The sequence below is a fragment of the Centroberyx gerrardi genome, chromosome 24 (assembly GCF_048128805.1).
Source record: "Centroberyx gerrardi isolate f3 chromosome 24, fCenGer3.hap1.cur.20231027, whole genome shotgun sequence".
In the NCBI taxonomy this organism is placed as follows: Eukaryota; Metazoa; Chordata; class Actinopteri; order Beryciformes; family Berycidae; genus Centroberyx; species Centroberyx gerrardi.
The window spans coordinates 5,142,992-5,163,654 of record NC_136020.1 but is presented as its reverse complement, the minus strand read 5'-3'; the positions used below and the strand labels follow the sequence as shown (position 1 = coordinate 5,163,654).

The 20,663-nt window shown below is 41.0% G+C and overlaps 2 protein-coding genes and 1 long non-coding RNA gene across 3 annotated transcripts in view; 1 reads left to right on the top strand and 2 right to left on the bottom strand.

Annotated features, from left to right (window-relative positions):
• The window catches only part of LOC144538143 (uncharacterized), an 85,452-nt gene that overhangs the window by 60,147 nt on the left and 4,642 nt on the right, over window positions 1-20,663 (top strand). The window lies entirely within an intron of this gene.
• LOC139912132 (palmitoyltransferase ZDHHC11-like) lies at window positions 4,255-8,001 on the bottom strand. The gene is made up of 10 exons (XM_071899838.2): window positions 7,789-8,001; window positions 7,026-7,204; window positions 6,802-6,903; window positions 6,559-6,683; window positions 6,249-6,404; window positions 6,040-6,112; window positions 4,958-5,041; window positions 4,803-4,866; window positions 4,635-4,713; window positions 4,255-4,412 (listed from the first exon to the last, which is right to left on the bottom strand). The coding sequence occupies exons 1-10, from the start codon at window positions 7,999-8,001 to the stop codon at window positions 4,255-4,257; spliced, it is 1,233 nt and encodes a 410-aa protein (XP_071755939.2).
• Window positions 5,443-5,946, bottom strand: LOC144538118 (uncharacterized). Its single transcript, XR_013504082.1, has 3 exons — window positions 5,839-5,946; window positions 5,690-5,752; window positions 5,443-5,619 (listed from the first exon to the last, which is right to left on the bottom strand). It is a non-coding gene; the product is annotated as an uncharacterized LOC144538118 (long non-coding RNA).

Here is a 20,663-nt window from a genome sequence, read left to right as displayed (position 1 = left end):
AGTTTAGTTAACTTTGGCCTTCAGCCTAAATATACTATCTAACGTTATAAAATCAAATGTGCAAATCAAGTATTTTTGTTTAAGCTATTAACGTTAATTTAATCAGCTTCTAACTTACTGACAAGCTAACAGGACAGCTGAGTTATGCTACGCTAACGTTACCTAGCTAAGTTAGCTAGGTAATGTTAGCTGTGGCTTATTTATTGGTTACATTACAGAACATCAAAGTCACGGGCAGTTCTTCTAGACTAACGTTAACGTTATGTTAGTGCAATTATTGTTTGCATAAAAATATTAAGATTCACCACTCACCAGAATCTGACAACCAGATCGTGTGCTCCACTCCTCTGGCTAATCCGACATCCCATTCATGCAGAGAGAACACATGGGACCTTTTTGACAGCTTTTGACAGAGTCGTTCTTTCCACTCCTCTGAGACAGGTGAGTCTCCAAAGTTGATCAGGTCAGCATCAAACTCTGGTGCAGATGTCTCAGAAGGAGCGATAGCAGTGACTGATTCGGTCAGATACATATGTCCGATGACTGTTCCCACTGGTATGATTGTCTCTTTCAGGGACTCATTCTGGACCAAGATTCTGAAATTGTTGACGTTCACTTCATCGCTGGGCACCACCATAGGCTGAAGTAGCACACCAGCTGGGAGTGGAGCTGCAGGAGATGAGTCGACCATTATGATTTCTTTGTCAACCTGGTGCTTGAACGCAACTTTGCAGACCGCACGACAGCCACCACCAGGAGGTAGAGTCAGGGGGCCTGGGCCTTGCCACGTCACACAGCCAGTATCATCATCTTCACCTTCAATGACTGCTGCAGTGCCACTCGGTGCTAGCTCTGCATCGCTGTAGCAAGCTTGTATTCCCAGTGTCTGAGTAATGTCAATACCACTCTCTCTACATTGCTTTACAAGACGTCTGACATGACTGGCATTAGTCCCCACAATGACAGGAGTCTGGTCTGCAGTCCGAGGGCTGGGGCAGATAAGAGCGAGGACTGTCATAATCTTGTTGGTACCCGCAACTTCGCCGGATACTCAAGATCTACCACAACATAACCACGGTAGGGGTAGCTGAGGTCAGATTCACTTAATCCCCAGAGGGCTAGACCAGACAAAGGACGAATTGGGACATCAGGCAGATGAGTCTGATACCAGGACTCAAAGATAATGGTCACCTGAAAGCCACTATTGAACAATGCATCACATGAGTGTCCACTCACTTTCAACGGTACAATGCTGGGTGGGCCAATTAAACCTTCAGGGATGCCAGCAGCCTCTTGTGTGGTAACAGCACTTTTCTTGACACCACAGTTAACCTCACCGGTCGTAACATCACCAGACTGCTGTTTGTCTTTTAACACCTTCAAGGCCTGGATTAGCTTCCTGATAACCTTGCCTTGATTCTCTGGGTTGTGGCACTTTCCAGGAAAATGTCCGTTTTCTGTTATGTTTCAGTTTTTTCACTTGTTTCTTCAAGGCAGACAGCTCAGAGTCTTGGCGGTTCTCAGGGCCGGGTGGTGTACTCCCAAGTACAGCCTCAGTATACTCCTCCTAAATTGGGCTGGCTTGGTCACCACAGCTGCAACCATTGACTTGAGCTCTTTTATTTCAGCTTTCAAGTTCTGAATCTCAGCTTGCTTCACATCCACTTCCTGTTTTGCATGTACTTGGTGCACTGAGGTGTTGAGCTTCATCCTAGATGCTTCATATTCCTCCTCAGCACGAATCTCACTCAAGAGCTGTAGAAAGGTTGGTGGCGCTGTCTTCCTTTCTCGCAAACGTAGCTAGATCAGCATCAAGTCAGAGGCAATAGCGCCCCTCAGCAGTTGCTCCACGCGGGCTTTATCCATGCAGCAAGCAGGAAGGCCACCTCTCTGAACCACCTTAGTTAGAGACCGTACTAGACGTCTGAGGAAATCAGATAGCTTCTCTCCTGCTTGCTGTTGCATCAAGCGGAAAGCGAAATACAGATCAGATCATCCCCTGACTCTGCAGTCCCAAAAACACTTTCAAGGGCTTTCAAGCACTCATCAGGGCTGGCATCAGAGTTGACGGCACGCACTACTTTAACTATCTCTAGGGCTGGCCCTTTTAGGCTTCCCATCAGTCTTCGTCTTTTCTCCCTGTCAGAGCAATCGCTCTCCTCCACCATAAGCCATGCTTGCTCTAGCCAATGGTCAAATGGTTCCTCACCTGCTGGAGTCGGCAGAGCTCCTGAGAATATGCGTAGTCGACAGTAACTCCCACCATCTGAAGGTTTTGTTGTCTTGTCCAACAAATCACCAGGATGGACCCAGTGGAGCTAGTGGGCAGGTGTGCACTGGGGAATAAAGATTGAAGGTCCTCCATTGTCTTACCCTCAGCCTGCAGCAACCCTTTTAATTTATTATTGAAATCTTCAGCAGCTGCCTGTGCTTCTTCTATGATGCCACGCCTCTCCACCATCAGTAGGCAAGACCTCAGGAGGAACACTCTTCCTTAATGGTCTCTTTACATTCACACAAGACCATCAGACTGTTTAGTCTTGCACTGAAGATCCTTCCCCTAACACACACACACACACACACACACACACACACACACGGCCCAAGCATTTGACAGTTTGAAGGGTTTCTTCAATTTGGGTGATCTCCACTTCTTCTGGGACGATGACCATCAGCACATGAGTCTCATCCAAACCCTCACCACGGCACCAGCTCTTAAGCTCTAACACTAGCTCAGCTCGGTTTTGCATTTTAACTTGTATATTTTACACTGCTTGTATGTTAGCTTTTTACTTCACTTTATTCTAGCTAGAAACCCAAGACTATCCCAGCGGTGCCTCCATTTTATGTAGCGCTCCTACCATCTATGGATATTGGTATGGGCAGGGCCCTGAGTTCTTTAATACATTTATCTATTTTTATTAACCCTGATAACCTCAGTTTTAATTATCTTGGATCCATCTGATATGTTTTAACTAAAACACATAAGCAGTTATATATAAACCAAAATATTGTAACACCAAGGAATCCATTTTACCTTTCGCAAAAGGATAAATACACCAAAATATGCTTATTTTCTGTAATAGAATTAGTGTTCCTTTTAGCATGTAAGTGGTAAACATAAATCACACAACTCAGTTTTAGAAAAATAATCAGCAATTATTTACTTAAATGAATTGTAAAAATAAAATGATTCAGTTCACTTTCCCTTAAAGTTTCTTTCTCTCTTTTCTTCAAAATAACACTGCTAGGGTTTCACAATTTCTCAATACATAGATTTAAAAAAAATGCATTTTCACCCCAAATTCAGATTTACCAACCAATGTCACTTCAGGACTCAATAACCATATTATTTGTGGGCCCACACACAAACCTAAATGCGCAATGCACAGTCCTACAGCCGGCAAAAAAAAAAAAGTTGCAGGCCTGGTTCGCTGCTTGTGTACGGTGTGGCCCAAAACTAAATGGCCGCTTCGCTCTCTGACGAGCAAACAAACAAACGTGTGGTACCTTATTCAATGTTCCATGGATGTCTCTCACACACACCCGCGATCATCGGCGTCTGTCCATGAGCAGTACAGCATGGCGTCTCCCGCCACGGTCTCTTTATCCAGCGATGCCAGAGGAACTTTGAGTGTAGACCTGGTAGCTCAAAGCGCTATCTGGTTAATCTTCTGTGTTTCCAAGTCGGATACTGCCACAGGAACATCCAGCTGGGCAAGCTAAAAGCGGCTAAAAAGTCCGTTCACTGTGATAATGAAAAGACACTTGACTGGCTTTTAAGCTAGCTTAGCACACACGTGAAAACGACGGTATATAAACTTCGTGTAGAAATTCCTCCCGTCGCTCACTAAAACATGCAACTTGTAAAATCTTCTTACAGACTATCGGGCAGACAATCGAAGAAACCAAATTACACATTTGTGTGCATTCGAAAAATCAAAATACAACACGGAACTTCTCCATACCGCCTCACTCTCTGGTCTTTCTCCCACCTCTCTCTTCCGGGCTGAAACACGCACTCTCCACGTGCTCACAGACAATAACCAATGAAATAAAAGGTATAGAGCGTTTCTAGGTAAACCTTTTTTTTTTTAACATTAACGTAAAATCCCATGAACTACACTAGTAAGGCATTATGAATTTCACATTTTAATATTTTTTTAACTATTTATAATAACATCATATTTTTACACTCAGTTTTCATAAATAGTTCCTGAGAGTTTAATATCCTGGTGCCCTGCTGTGCATCAGCTACTGCTGCGTATCGTCCGGGGTCATAACCGAGCTCCCGAGGGGGTTCGGCACCCCAGGAACCCCGTCGGCAGACTTCACACTGGATCGCTCTGTACTGTGAGCCTCCTCATCTGCTTCAGGCTTCCAGCTTTTGGAGTTGCTCATAGGCATTTCCCCTTTCAGACATGAAAACATTATGAAGCATAACAATGCGTTTGGTATTTACATACAAATGAGGATACTGCTCAATTACTGCATGGATTAACATTTTTACTGTGGTAAGCCTTACTAATAACCTTCATTGTGGTCCCATTACTTGTATATATTTTATACATAAAAAATTGAAAGCAGCTCACTTAAATGACTAGAAAAAAACACCAAGCAAGGTATACCAATACCTGTTGTGTTCTCTGTGGGATTTTCTGTGCCGTAACGAAAACTATTCTCCTTTTCTGCTGACTTTGTAAAGTTTTCCAACTAGACCAAAAACAATTATTTCGATACAACATTACCCATCTGGTGAAAAATGTAACAGATTTGACGGAGGCGTAAGAAGACACGTTTACCTCAGTGCAGATGGACTCTGAAGGTTGACTGGCGAGTGGTCCTTTAACATCAAATTTGCAGGTACTGCAGAAAAAGCAAACTGGCATTAGTTATCGTATTGTACGAAAGTTAACTTGAAATAGTACCATATATAGCCATGAGGAATCAAAAGTACCTTGGGCTCTGTGGTAACATTGGCTCACAGTCAATCGAGCTCTCTTGTGTTGCCTTGTTATTGATTTTAGCAGTGTTACACCCGCTACAAATCACTAGCATAAGGAATGACAATCAAGGAGGTAAAGAGTCACATGTTTATTACAAAAGTTAAGCTTGACAATTTACATCCGCCCACCTTAACCTCCTTACAGTTTACTTCCCAGCTATCACTGACAGGACAGGGGCTGAGTTACACTAAATCACACCAGTGCACACTATAATTAATAAGTCTCGCACGCTAGGTTGGTTAACACATTCCAAAGTTTAATACACGTGATTAATGTCACTGCAAACAATTAGTAACTCCGTCACACCTTAAGCCTGCCCTGACTGTCTGACTGGGATTCGACCTGAGTAAAGGTATTGATGGGGGAAGCAAACAGATGGATAATAAAACAGAACAAACAAACGGAAAAAAAAAAAAAAAAAAGAAAACTAGTCCGCCCCAAGGGCAATACCCAGATATTTTTGCCCGCTACCAGCACACTTGCCAGGGCGGACTAGACAGAAAAAGCAATACCAAAAACAAACTGGCAAACAACGAAAATAGTCCCACGGCAAGAGCAGCTAATGGACCACTGATGCTCTGCAGGGAAACAAATATTAACAATCTTAAAAACACTTTATTACATCAATATTAAAATACATACCGATTAAATGTTAAAAACTACATGCCTAAACTTCAAAATACCTGGTACGTCGGTCTACTTCGCTACCGACTACCAGCCGCCTTCAACCCAACAGGGAAGCAGGTCTGAAATAAATGAAAACAATAAATGTCACACACATTCAAACCTGACAGCACAAAACGCTATACAAAGAAAACAGCCTTAGGCCTACCAATTGTTCCTGCCCTCTCGTCTTCCCTGCACGCCAGCATGGAATGAGGTATGCACCTGCCTCACTCCACCGGCCTGAACCAACAGCCGCAACCTGGCGTTCCTCCTGCAGGTCGCCCTATATCAGCAAGCCTCTCTAATTGGTGCACCTCCCCTTTTTTACTCGGTGCCACCTGCCACAGCAGCATGAGGGATTCCTGGCTCAATGTCTCGGCTTCTAGCTTCTTTCTGACCCTGCATCTGTAAATAGTCAAACGTGCTCATGCCTTTGTAAACAGCATAGCACAGAAGAGAACAAACACCAAAGGGAAATGATGAGGATTAATGAAGGCAGGGGTTAAAAAAAAAAGCCATATCAAATCTAGTTATAATGCCTTAAGTGAGAGATTCTGTGTGGACTGCCTGACTCACAGTGGTAAAAGTAGAAGCCCAGCACAGAACTGAGCTGCAGCAGGCAGGTGATGCTCAATATGACTGTTATGAAGGCTAACACAAGGAGACCAGCTGAACTGGTCTGTATGGGCGCTAATGGTAAGAACACCAGCCAAGTCCCATTGCCCAGCACACCTGCCGAAACAAGGAGCAAAGATGACAAACACAATATCATCAGCGCCGACAGAATATAAGGTTTCACCCTTGATTTTTAATGATGAAATTAACTTGTGTATTGGGTGTTCTATCCAGTCAGATCAAGCAAGTCCAATTCAGTGTTGATCCTCACTGTCAAACTGCGGGGCCATCCGCAGGCTGCTTGGATCCAGGTAGTGCTGAATGAATATGAACAAGATGACTACAACCAGCAGGAAGACGCCTAGTGTAGCAGAGATTAGCGCCATAAAGAAGCACCTGAAGGCAAGATACAAAAATGGTTATTAATTCAAATGTAATGCCCATGTGGAACAAAACCTATGGAGTCAGATGCAGAACACTGGGTCAAAATCGATCATCCAAAACTTCCTCTTACCAATAGTTCCTGCCACCCACGCAGGTGTTCAGCCATTTGCAGTGGTGATCAAAGTCTGCCACGCACTTGTTGCAAACTCTACAGTGTTTCACTTTGGGGCCACTACATGAAGATGGATTACATTAACACCATTAAACGAAACGTTTTCATTATTAATTACCAAATTATATTATTTCAATTAATGAATTAAAAATCACATTAGGGACTACTGCTTGGATACATACACCTTGACATCACACAGGTGACAGTGTAGGTCCTGGATGACATGGGGTTGCTTAGTCCGGTCAAAGAATGGCATTGGATTGGAATAGTTCTGTTTGGCCTTGACACTGGCATCTGCTGGCTCTATAGTCACTACAGCAATATGGGTTATAAAGTGTGCAATAAAGGATATGCCCATCACCTGCATACAGCAAGGGTTAAGGAATTGGGAAGTGCTAAAATCAGGGAAATATTGCTATATATGTGTAAAAAAAAAGAAACAGACAAACGTTGAGTGCAAACAAGCTCGCATTAACAAAAAACTTACCACTGCTGTACACAAAAGTATCAGTTATGTGAGTAATAGAGTCAAGTCTGAAGAAAATCAACTGTTCTTATAGCTGAAGGACACACAGCAGCCTCTTTCAGCAATATGAACTACTGCTGACGTCAAGTAGCATTCAACTTGCGACAAAAACGCCAGTGATAATGTCTTTTGGGCTTAATGGAGAGGATAGTAGGCCTAACAGAGAGAAAGGGAGTCATGTCTGGTGTGACTGGAGCATACAGAAAGCCCACACAACAAAATCCTTGTCTTGTTCAGTGGTACACACAAGACCACAGCAAAGACTAATGTTTGAGGAGCCATGAAGCTCCATATTCAAATCTTAAAGACTTGCGGCTGCATTAATGCATATTACATGACAAATGAAGCAATACACCTTTCTACTTAAAAGATGTGATCCAGATGACAGTGAGGTTTCAGCTGTGTAAGTTAAAGGATACAGCATAGGCAGCGTGGCTCCACGGTGGAGGCAGAAGGGGGATGTAGATGCCAAAGCTGACTATGGCGAGGTAGCTGTACACCAACCAGCTGACCACCTGGAAGGCATGAGGGGGCCACGACCATCCGTTGATCCTAGGAGGCTTGGATGGAACCAGCACATTCCTGCTGCTGCCATGCACGGGCGCTGTGCGCCCCTGACCAAAGCAGTTCATCTGGACAACACACAGTGGGGGAGCAGAGTCTTTCTTGAGGAGTCCTCAAACATCCATACATAATACTACAAGTAAGTGTGGCTCCAGCAGAGTGTGGCCACATTTGCCAGGGAAATGAGTTAGGCATGATGACTCTTCTCCCTCCCCCATACTGTGATAAGGGCAGTAGAAGCTGCCGCCCTCATGTCCAGTAGTACTAAGGGCATCTGTCTTGAGAGATCAAATAGGCATAACTGCATATACTGTATGTTACACAAGGAGGATATTGCCATGTACAGCAAGAAATTCATTACCTAATGCAGAGTTGCAGCATTAACCCAAGTACACAACATCACTTTAGACTGAAAGAACCAGACACAATATGTAGATTATATTCTGTTTACTTGATTTGGTAGGTATGTGACGTGAAGGGGCACGGATACCAAGATTTAACCTAAATACAAGCCATGCAGCAGTTAACCCCTATGTTTTATTTTTTCAGTTGTAGGCCTAGGTGAGGTATTATAGTAAGCTATGCTCTTTACATTTTTCTCTTTTGAAGGAAGTAAGCTATTGATTTCCAAACTTTATATAGTTCTAGGAGAGGCTCAGACTCATTAGTGGTGTTATGCAGTACAGTAGTGAGCAGTTAGGAGCCAGGGCAGCCACTCATTTGGGGAGTGTCCTGCAGGGGGCGTTGTTTATTCAGGTTTGTGTAGACATGTATATGTGTGTTATGTTATGGCTCTGTTTTGTACTTGGTTTTCTCTTTTTTTTTTTTGTTGTTTTCATTTGATTGCTACTTCAAAGTCCTTACAGGAGATCACCAACATTTTTTCCAAACAATCCAAATTAACTTGAAACTTAAGTATTAGATTTTTTGATCATGGCATATTCTAGTACTGGTGGGAAGGGACAGCCTCAGACTAAACTTACTTGCTGGAATACTCGCGGACTTAACCATCCAGTGAAGCGAAATAAAGTGTTTTCACACTTAGTTAAGATGAAAACTGATATTGCATACTTGCAGGAAACGCACTTGCTGGTTAAAGATCATGCTAGACTCAAGAGATCAGGGTTTTCACAGATATTTCATTCAAATTTCAATGCAAAATGTCGTGGGACAGCAATACTCATTCATAGGGATGTTCAGTTTTTAGTTTCAAGAGTTATCTCAGATAATAATGGCAGATACATAATCGTACAAGGAAAACTATTCAATTTACCTGTTGTGTTGGCGAACCTATATACTCCCAACTGGGATAATGCTCAATTTTTCAAAGACTTTTTTTCATTATTGCCAGACTTAAATACCCACCATTTAATACTTGGGGGGGACTTTAATTGTGTCCTACACCCCACTCTCGACCGTTCCAAAGGCACAACTGGAATCTTAAGCAAGTCAGCACAGTGTATCAACTCTTTTCTTGAGATGTATGGAATAACTGATCCTTGGAGATTTAAAAATCCCGCAACTAGACAGTATACATTTTTTTCACCTGCCCACCAATCCTACTCCAGGATAGACTTCTTTCTCCTGGACAAAAAACTGCTTACTTTGTTGACATCTAGCGGATGTGGGGATATCATCATATCAGACCATAGTCCAGTGGAAATGTCATTACGATTCCCTGAAACTGAACCTGCGTATCGTTCATGGAGACTTAACCCGCGATTGCTAAATAATGAAGATTTTGTCTCCTTCATATCTAACCAAATAGACTTTTTTTTGGAAACGAATCAGACACCTAGTACAACCAAGTGCAATCTATGGGAAACTATGAAGGCTTACTTGAGGGGGCAGGTGATATCATACAGTGCTGGCATGAACAAAAGGAGGACAAAGCGTACTAATGAGTTAATTTCTTTGATAAGTGAGCTCGATAAAAAACATGCGACCACGCCCTCTACCGACCTCTATAGGGAGAGAGTTAAATTACAAACTGAATTCGATTTACTAACTACAGAGATGGCTGAAGAGTTACACTTAAGATCTCGTCAAAAACACTACGAACATGGGGAACGAGCTAACAAGCTACTTTCTCATCAACTTAGACAATCTGAAGCTGCTGGATTTATATCAGAAATTGAAACTGCCGAGGGAGTGACAACTATTGATCAGAGAGCAATCAATAATCAGTTTAAGACATTTTATAGGGCTCTTTATTCATCTGAATCTGGTGACAAAATTAAAACAGACCAATTTTTGGAAAAACTTAAAATGCCCACTCTTAATGTTGATGATAAACGAGAGTTAGATAAGGCTATATCAACAGCCGAAATAGATCAGGCAATTAAAAAGATGAAAAGTGGCAAATCCCCGGGGCCTGATGGGTTCCCCATCGAATTCTTTAAGAAATTCTCTACTAAGCTGGTACCACTCCTATGTGAGGTATATAATGAAGCATTTGAACAGAAATCACTACCCCCTACGATGACTGAAGCTGTGATCTCAGTACTTCTTAAAAAAAGATAAGAACCCATTAAAATGTGAATCCTTCAGGCCAGTTAGTCTGTTATGCAATTGCTACAAGATTTTAACAAAGGTACTGGCCACTAGATTGGACTCAGTCATGCATAAGATTATACACGCTGATCAATCCGGCTTAATTTCAGGGAGACAGATGTCTGGAAATTTGCGGCGCCTGTTTAATGTACTTTACTCTCCTCACTCACCAACATCAGCAGAGGTTCTGATCTCTTTAGATGCCCATAAGGCATTTGATCGCATAGAATATGATTATTTATTTACGACTCTAGAGAAATTTGGATTTGGAGCCTCCTTTTGTTCATGGATAAGGGTGTTGTACTCCTCACCGAGGGCCGCTGTCCGCACAAATAAGTTGTTATCCCAGTTTTTCTCCTTACATCGAGGAACGAGACAGGGCTGCCCGCTCTCTCCACTCCTATTTGATATCGCCCTTGAACCACTGGCAATCATGCTCAGAGACACCACACAGCTGGCTGGCATTGGTAGGGGCGGGCAGATCCATAAGCTCTCACTATATGCAGATGACCTCATTCTGTACTTGTCAGATCCTGATATTTCTATTCCTGTGACATTAAGTGTTATTTCAGAATTTGGGAAAATATCTGGTTATAAGATAAATTTAGCCAAAAGTCTGTTATTCCCAATTAATGAAAGGGCTCGACTACTTTCATATGAAACTTATCCATTTAAAGTGACTCAAGACAGTTTTACTTATCTCGGGGTCTCAGTCACACGCAAGTATGGGGATTTATTTAGACATAACTTTAAGCCTGCACTGGAGAAAGCTAAATTAGATCTTACTCGCTGGTCTGCACTCCCCATATCATTGGCTGGGAGCAAGGGCGGATATTTCCTTTCACTTTTGGGGGGGACAATAAACAGAAAAATTTCTCAAGAGCAATTCCTGAAGGGGACACCAAAGGTGCCGCCAAAAGTACTGTTGTATTAAATGTATATAGAGGTCCATTATGAAACATTTCCATAAGCACTTCATTCCTTTCTTATGAAGATTTTATCAAATTGCATTTGATATTACTGGGGTCTTTCTACTTGGCGTTTCGGTGCACTGAAAAATGATCGGATGTCTGTTTTTCTTTTCTCTGCCATTTTAACTGACCTGGCTGGCTGACAAATAGACAGACACACACACACAGCATGCAGGTTATTTACAGTAGTAGGAGAGAAGCAACACCCATTAACTTAACTAAAGCTAATACAGTATATACCTAATTAGATTTAGTTTTCCCGAAAAAGCAGATCTCTGTTTGTTGTAATTATGTCTTTTTTATGAATTAAGTCTTCATTTATTTCCAAAATTATAAACAAAATTACATAGTGGCAGCCATTTTACACGCAGTAAGAAAAAAAGAATATACTTAGAACCTAATTACGTAGGGTAAGTTAATCTTAAATATTATATTATAGAAATATTACTGTTACCATCTACAAAAGATAATTTTGGTATGAAAACCCGCATTTTAATTTAACCAAGTATCCTGTATCATAAATACATGTCTGGCATTTGTAACAAACCAAACCGCTTGAAAATCGGTCGAAAATTCAGTGAGTTATGAGGATTTTAATTGTGGACAGACCTCCTGCCTCCATACACATACATGCATTAGGAGACGCGGCTGCTCCGTACCAACACGCTGACGCACAAGATTCAACCGCGAGGTAACGGAGCGAACAAAATGTAGTCTGGTTACAATTGTGAATGTGTTTTATTCTATTGAGTGGTAGAAGTAAAGAAAAATGTCTGACACATCCTTTGTTTTAAGTTAACATTTGCGAAGTAGCTTCTTACCACTGACACACTTCCAGAGATCCTCCACAGACACTCGTACCGAGGGCTAAAGTGTGTGGGATGGCATGGGGGGAGGGGGGAGGGGGGGCGTGCAATCTTTCGAAACTTAAAAACGCATTGTTTTGTGTCTATAATTAGCACAAGTGCTTTCAATGCATATTATTATATTATTTAGAATGATATAGTTATGTTTACAATGATATATTGAGGGGGACAACTCTCTGTTTTTCCCAGGAAGGTGGGGTCCGGACCCCCCTGTCCCCCCCGTAATTTCCGCCCATGGCTGGGAGAATAAATTCTGTTAAGATGGCAATTTTGCCCAGATTCTTGTTTTTGTTTCAGACAATTCCTGTCTTTCTTTCTAAATTGTATTTCAAGGAGTTAGACAAATGTATAAGTACTTTCATTTGGAATAAGAGTATTCCCAGGATAAGGAAAGCTTTTCTACAACGTTATAAAGAGGACGGAGGCTTGGCGTTGCCAAATTTGATCTATTATTACTGGGCAGCCAACATTCACAAAATGGCCTATTGGGTTTCTGTGTACCGTGAGGGAGATGGACCAGTTTGGACTCACATGGAGCAATATTTTAGTAATCCGGTGTCCTTGCCTCTTTGGTATGCGCTCCACTTCCATTAAAGCAGCCGGGATTACAGGGTAACGTCATTATAAAGGGCTCATTGAAGATATGGGCCCAATTTAGGAATCATTTTGGATTCAAACAGGCTCTGCCCTCCATGCCAATCATGGCTAACCCATTATTTACACCATCACTCATGGATACAGCGTTCCAATTGTGGTTTAGACGGGGGTTGAAATGTGTGAATGATCTGTTCAAAGATCACGTTTTCATTTCTTTTGATAAACTGGTAAGGGAGTATGATATTCCACAATCACATTTTTTCAGGTACTTGCAAGTCCACCATTTTGTAAAAGAAAATGTCACTTCTTTTCCATCCCAGCCACCGGGTAGTTGGTTGGAGGAATGTGTAAATTTAGATCCATCAGAAAAAGCATGTATCTCTAGAATATATGATACACTCTTAACAGCAACCTCACCTTCTCTTGATCATCTGAAAGATTTATGGGAAAGAGACTTTGGTGGGGAGATCCCTGATGATGTTTGGCGATACTCAATTGAGAGAATACATTCAACCTCTATTTGTATTAGGCATGGGTTACTACAGTTCAAGGTTTTTCACAGACTCCATCTCTCCAAAGAAAAACTTTCCAGAATGTACCCGCAATTGGATCCGACTTGCTCTCGGTGCAACCGGGACCCAGCCACACTTATTCATATGTTTTGGTTTTGTTCAACCTTGAGCTCTTTTTGGTCTGACATTTTTGAGACTTTTTCCTATATTTGTGACAAAGAAATACACCCTGACCCCACAATTGCAATTTTTGGAGTGGTTCCAAGTGGACTGAAGCTCTCCGTGGCTCAGTCTGACGCTGTAGCCTTTATATCACTTTTAGCTAGACGCCTCATCCTGCTCAAGTGGAAGTCTGTTACACCCCCATCACATAAACAATGGGTTGGAGAGGTGATGGCTCATTTAAAACTTGAAAAGCTTAAATATTCAACTCGGGGATCTGTCCATAAATTTTTTAAAGTCTGGCAACCATTCTTGGACTACTTTGATTCCAAATATTCTGCAAAAGAGTAAAATGATCTGCCTGTATTTTCTGTTCCCACAATGGGGTTATGATGTGAACCTTAGGAAGTAGGCATCGTCTGTTATTGTTATTGTCTGGTTTTGTTTATTTTCTGGTTTGTTTAGTGTATTTAGTGATGTGTCTTCATGTGGGAAAAGTGGTTTATGTTATGTGTTTTTTCTGTCTGGAAAAATTCAATAAAAACATTTGAATAATAGACTGAAAGAAATAAAGTGACAGGGAAAAATAGCTAGAATAGATTCATTCTAGCCAGCACAGTTACCTGTATTTCTTTCTTGCCACTAGACGCTTCTCACAGTAATCGAGCAGTTCTAAAACTCTTGTCCTCGGGTCAAATTTGACCCGTTTTCAAATGTTTTTATATCAGAAATATGGTTTTCTTTCATCGAATTGCCAGAAAATAACATGGATGGTTCCATACTACGCTCTTCGCAAATAAAATTAATGATCACTACTTTCATTGAATTATGAGTGTTTTATTCAAATTTCAGCATCTGTGGTCTTCCTGGGTCAAATATGACCCGGCCACCACTAGGTGGTGCAATGGGGCAATGGGTCACACTATTGTGCTTTCCAGCAGATGAACACACATACACACACACACACACACACACACACACACACAGACACACACACACACACACACACAACTTCAAAGCTACAGGTGTGTAAACCTGATTTCATCACAACCTTTCCCTACATGGGGACCAGAGCTTCCAGACAACACACACACACAAACAACCACACACACACACACACACACACACACACACACAGTAGTTTTTCCGTAATCCTGCTGACAAACAGACAAACAAACAAACACACAAACAAACGGCACCGAAAACATAACCTCCTTGGCGGAGGTAATAACAGCTTTCGACAGCTAACGACTACATGGGCTACGTACACACTGCAGAATTCGTTAGTGGCAACCGAATTTATGAATGAGAGTGGATTTGCATATGGTACACACTGGAGCAGAGCAGAGTAAAATTGTGTCAAACGGTTGTGTATTACAGTTTTTTACGATCGCTAGCAAGCGTTTTTCAATACTTATAATACTTTTTCTAAACTCTTCACACACCAACTCACCTACAACACACAGTTGGCAAAACAGTTAATTTTATGCTCAAAATCACATATTGTAAACTAAACACCAACACTAATTTTCAAAATGCAAGAATACTTTGTCAAAATACACTAACTCTACCAAAACACTGCAAACATGTCTCAAAATCAAATAATTCTTTCAAAACTCTAGCACATGTTTTCTTCCAACAGGAACATTTAGTCAATCACAGCACAATGACATACAAAATACTAACAGCAGATGGTATTACAGAAAATGCATTACTTTACATATGTCAGTTCTACCCTTATACAATAGACAGTATATTGATAATCAATTGTTTTTGGCACTGCAGTTTCTTTTGAAGTCACTCTACATTTTTCTTTTGTTGAGTGTAGTAAATGTTTTGCAAACATTCTATATCAGAAGTGAATGACTCATCTTTACTTTATAGAATGTACAGTATATGAAAAAGGAATACAGTAAGTTACAGAATTGCTGCAGTAAAGGCTTTATTTGCTATAGGAAATTACTGCAAGAGATCAACAAAAATCTGCAGTATAGCTGCTGGTTACAGTGGTGTAAAAATAAAATATATAAACAGAAAAAGGCACAGAAGAAAAAAAAAGAAAAATACACAGTCCTTTTCTAATCTACCCGGTCTTCTGCATTTGGCCACATGTTCTCGTCCACATCACTCCTTATATTTTCTCTGGCTATGCACCTTGGGAAGTATCTTTTGGCGTGCCTTATCCACCCCTGGCAGTGTTCAGCTGTGATTGGTCTATTTGCATAACTTCAATCAGCTGTTTCTCACTAGCAATAAAAATGTACATGTTTCAATGTACAATGTGAACTGCTGTTCACTTCAACTTTAGCCTATAAGTTAGGTTTAGAACATGAGGTTATCTGTTCTGACATACAGTGTGAAAGCATTTGTAAATTTGGCAGTAAAAATCCATAGTTTTGGTCTTGGTTGAGCTTGTGTGTAAAAGAAATTCAAGAGTTTTTAAAATGTGTTCAGTGAATGCATTTTGTGTCAAAGGAACAAGAAATGTGTTAATGGTATGGCCCGCAACAGACCGATGTTGTGCTAACTGTTATGAAGTTATGAAAATGTGACTACAGAACTGATAAAAGGTTGCTAGCAATCGTAAAAAACTGTAATGAATATGCATCAGTATCAACTTCAACTGTGAAAATGAATGGATGACTGAACATACGCTGCTGTCAGATCGTTGGTAACATGGACAATGCATTGGAAGAAGGTGCTCTTCATCATGGCTTCGTCCAGGCTGACTGGCTGGAGGCGTTTGAAGGTTTCAGTGTAGATGGCATCACAGGCGGCATACTCAATCACACAGAACTGTGAAACATGACAAAATAAAAAGAGTTGGCATTTTGTTTGCTTGCACCCAAAATGCATTAATCTGGAACAGTTGTCTTACTTTACATTCTTACATTAGCTGCAGCACAGCAACACTTGTCCATAGAGTACTTACAAGATAAGACAACTACTATCGAATTATGTGACTGGGGTAAACTGCATGTTTTCCTTTGTATTTAGTAAAAATTGGATTTGTACCATTGATCAAATATTTTGCTGTATTTCCTCTCTTAACATGATGTACAGATCAGCTGCAGCAAGTGGATCTGCTGGAGCATCCCATCCATTCTCCTCCATCAGTAGACAACACAGTTCAAAAACAGTTTCATCGCACAGAAACTGGCCTTTGGGAGTACACTCTTCCTTACACAAAGTGACCTCCTCCATGGTAATAGGTTTGACTCTATCCTCAGCACTGTGCAACTCTGGGAATGAGTACATCACAACTGGCCGACCCGACACCGCGTCATCACTTGATCTTGGTCTGATTTTGTGTGAATTCCATGTGTTGACGACTTCATCAAGTTCATCCTGCATAAAAAGAAGCACAGTAAATACAGACTACAAACATGGGAAATAGGTCTTGTACTACGTAACTGCTGCTTGTCTAAATTAAGGCCTAGGTTGCTGCGTTGTCATTGTATGCCCCCATCAGCTAAGTCAATAGTGAACAGACACAGCACGCATTTTCGTTAACGTCAACAATAATCAATGTAAAACTAAGCAGCAATAAGACAATAGCACTTCCACCAAACAGCACGTGCACACAGAACGGTGCTGCACTGATAGCCTAATACTTTACAGTCAGTGCGCTGTGATTCCGCATTTCCAATACAACCTACAGCAACTTCTGTGGCTTGGCGAAGAAGTGCTGCCTCTAGTAGGAGCACCAACCTGCATCGGACTGGTTTCACGAGGGGATCACCTTGTCTCGCCATCAGTTGGACAACAATAATATATTTAATCTAGTTTCAGTAATGAAAGAATACAAATTACATTAGGAAATATTTAAGATGATGGCAATTTTAGAGAACCACCCAAATGTATACTTGTATTGCTTTCAGGGGAGCTGGCTCCCCAGTATTTCAAACCATGTATAAGATGCATGTTGCCCTGCACCACCAGGCCTGCTATGTGACAATAAAAACAAATGTTCCCCATGCACCTGTCCTGAGAAAGGTGGAGTTGGTCCCATTGGTATAATGAATAAAACTGAATGCCATCAAAGTATTAAAAAGGAAATAATGTTCACGTGACTTTGGCTTGTAGAGCACCTTGAGATTTTCTATGAAAAACAAAAAGCACTATAGAAAAATGTACAAAGAATATTTTTATAATACTTAATTATTATTATTATTATAATTTATGATATTATTATTAACACTATTGTATTATTATTACTTATACTACTTTTATTACTGACTCATTTCAGAAGGCGAGGAAAGATTTTTTACCTGAACAAGATTAAGGAAACAGAATTGGATAAGATTTTGTCCAAAAAGTCTCCTGTGAAGTGCCCATCATCCTGGAAAGTTTGAAATAAGTTCATCCAGAACTGCGCACTCTGTTTGCGGAGGGTACCCCACCATCCCTCGATGCGCTGGTTTGCTGTGCTTCTTCCATAAAGGAAACTTCTCTCCCCTGCAAAACTGTCTGTGTGGTTTCTCCGCAAAAACATCTGCATTTCTTCTACACAACCATTTTCCCTGTCTGCAGGAATCCTCTCTGGACATCCACCTATGCATGAAACTGTTTTGATAAAGTAACTTGTAACTACTTTAGAATCGCTGTTCATGGTATAGGCCTCCATCCATAACACATAGCGGCTAAAACCATCTATACAGCCATTGATGGCAATGCCATAGGGCTTTAAAGTCCCACTGAAACAGAAGTTAGAGCGTCTTTAGCTTCTGTACTGTGACGTATTTCCAGTTACAAGAGGGATTTAAATCAAATCCTTCGCATTTGATTAGACCACTAAACAGTGGGCGGGGCTTAGAGTTTAGCGCGAAACGGAGCTACAGAGGACTGTTGGCTCCACACACACCTCCCTCACCTGTTGTTAGATCAGAAGGAGGACAAGGTAGAGATGAATGAATTAGACCTCAGCGACATTGTTTTGGAAATGAAAACAAAGTTTTTGCCCACTGATATCCAAACACACATCTCTTCCTATCTCTCTCCATATTGCTCTGTCAGCTACGACCCAGAAACGGTGAAGTGCGGTTTTATATGACCGGTGTGGCTAGCTAGAGGTTGAAGAATGATTGATGGGTGGATGTCATGATATTATTGGTTGAAATTGGTTGGTTCATGCTTACGTAAGCACACTGCATATTTTGTTTTACAGGAAGAAAACATGATTGGATTTTGATATAAGAATACAAAGAAATTGATTTTTTGTATTTTTTTTGGCATACATTGTTAAATTGGTGCACAATATGACCGGGGATGTGATCTAAAAGGGTTAAAAATGCATTTTTCATTTCATCTTGACTTTAACTTATCGTAGCCGTCCATGTGCCAAAGCGCATTTGGCCCTCTGCAGCTGTACTGGCGTCTTCTCAAGCGTCATGCTCGTCTTAATTCCACACCTTGTGGATCAACCAATTTGATGATGCGTCTTATGGTGTCTTGTGACAACAAATCCCCGTTGAACTGCACGAAGATGTAGCCAACGGTAACCCTGCATCTGTCCATTGGTCATGATCTCTTGTTGGACAAAAGCCAGCACTTCGTCCAAGTCAGACTGGTTCCTCCTTCTGAACAGACCAAGTCTTCTACAAATTCTCTTTAAAGTTCGGACACTTATTACTATCTGATTGTTATGTGCTAAAATTGCAAGTATTTCTTTGTTACTGAAAGAAAGTCTAAAGTAGAGTTTGATTAAGTCATCCAAATCCGGCATTGCAGGCATTGTTGTGAGCAGCAAAACTGATGTAATCTATCTAATCATTTTGAGAGGAGACTTTTGCAGAAATTGAAGAGGGCAATTCGGTATCCATAGGAGGGGATGTAATTTGCCAGAGTTGCATCATCCATCAGCACGATGACGTCGCTGTCAATCTGCACAGAAGAAGAAAGAAAAGACAATAATTTTCTTCGAAGTGCACATTGCATAAATAATGTTAAGGTTAAGCCCCTTAAGTCAGTACTAGTGTCAGTAGGGAAATACTGATCTAAATTTGCAGGAAAGCTTTGTATGCAGGGGTCAGTACAATAAAGGAACAAAAAACAAAAATCATGCTTTTTATTTACATGATTCTGCATAGCTTTTCAATAACTGGATCACCCTCTCCTGGTTAAAAAAAAAAGCCAGGGAGCGTTAAACCCTCTCACTGTGAGACTTCACACTCACTCACAGGTTTATGAGTATCTGGATGTTGCCTGCAATCGAAACTGATATTATTTATTTTACTCCATTCTAGACCCTTTCAAAGTAGGAAAAGCCTCTGTGTTAATCCAACTGAAACCCGTGGCTACTAGACCAGACCTGCCAGACCTGAGAGAATGGGGGTGAATGGAGCTAAATGGCTAAATAATTTTAAATGCAACTTTAACCCACCCAAACATTGTTCTGTTTATGGTTCAAACAACAAATTGACAGGCTAATTGATTCTAAGGAGTGAAATGCCTGTGCATGTATTTAGATAAACATGAAATCATGTAATGTCTCCTGTTAATTTCAACACTCCTTGTCACACTCCTTTTATTGCTTAATTTAAGTTCTATTTGTGTTTATATACTTTTCCTTTTGCTGAATCCTACAATTTTTCTGCTGCAACATCCTAATTTACCCATGGGGATGAATATAGTTTGATCTAGCCTAATCAATCTGAAGTGATGCTTCTCTACCAGCCACCGGTTACATGGAGTTCACTCAAACTAACTTTTACCAGGGAAATCGGAGAGAATGCCTGACAATTAGGCTACCAGAGGAAGTCTGGTAACTCGGAGTGTATCTATGATTTCAATCCCGTGCTGATCAACGTCAATAACCTACTGCTTTTCAGTGAGGTACAGCACAATGTTTGCGATTCTGATATTATAAATACTTTGCACAGTAGCTCTATTCTAGACTCGCACCTCACATTTATAAGGGAAATAAAGTATACATGCCATCCAGCTATTAAAATCATAATATACTAGATTACATTACCAACATTGTCCTGCTGTTCTAATCCCCTTCAGACAGCCGAGCAGGATAATATTCCTGTGGTGATGAGGTAAAAATGACCCCCTGCGGTAACAC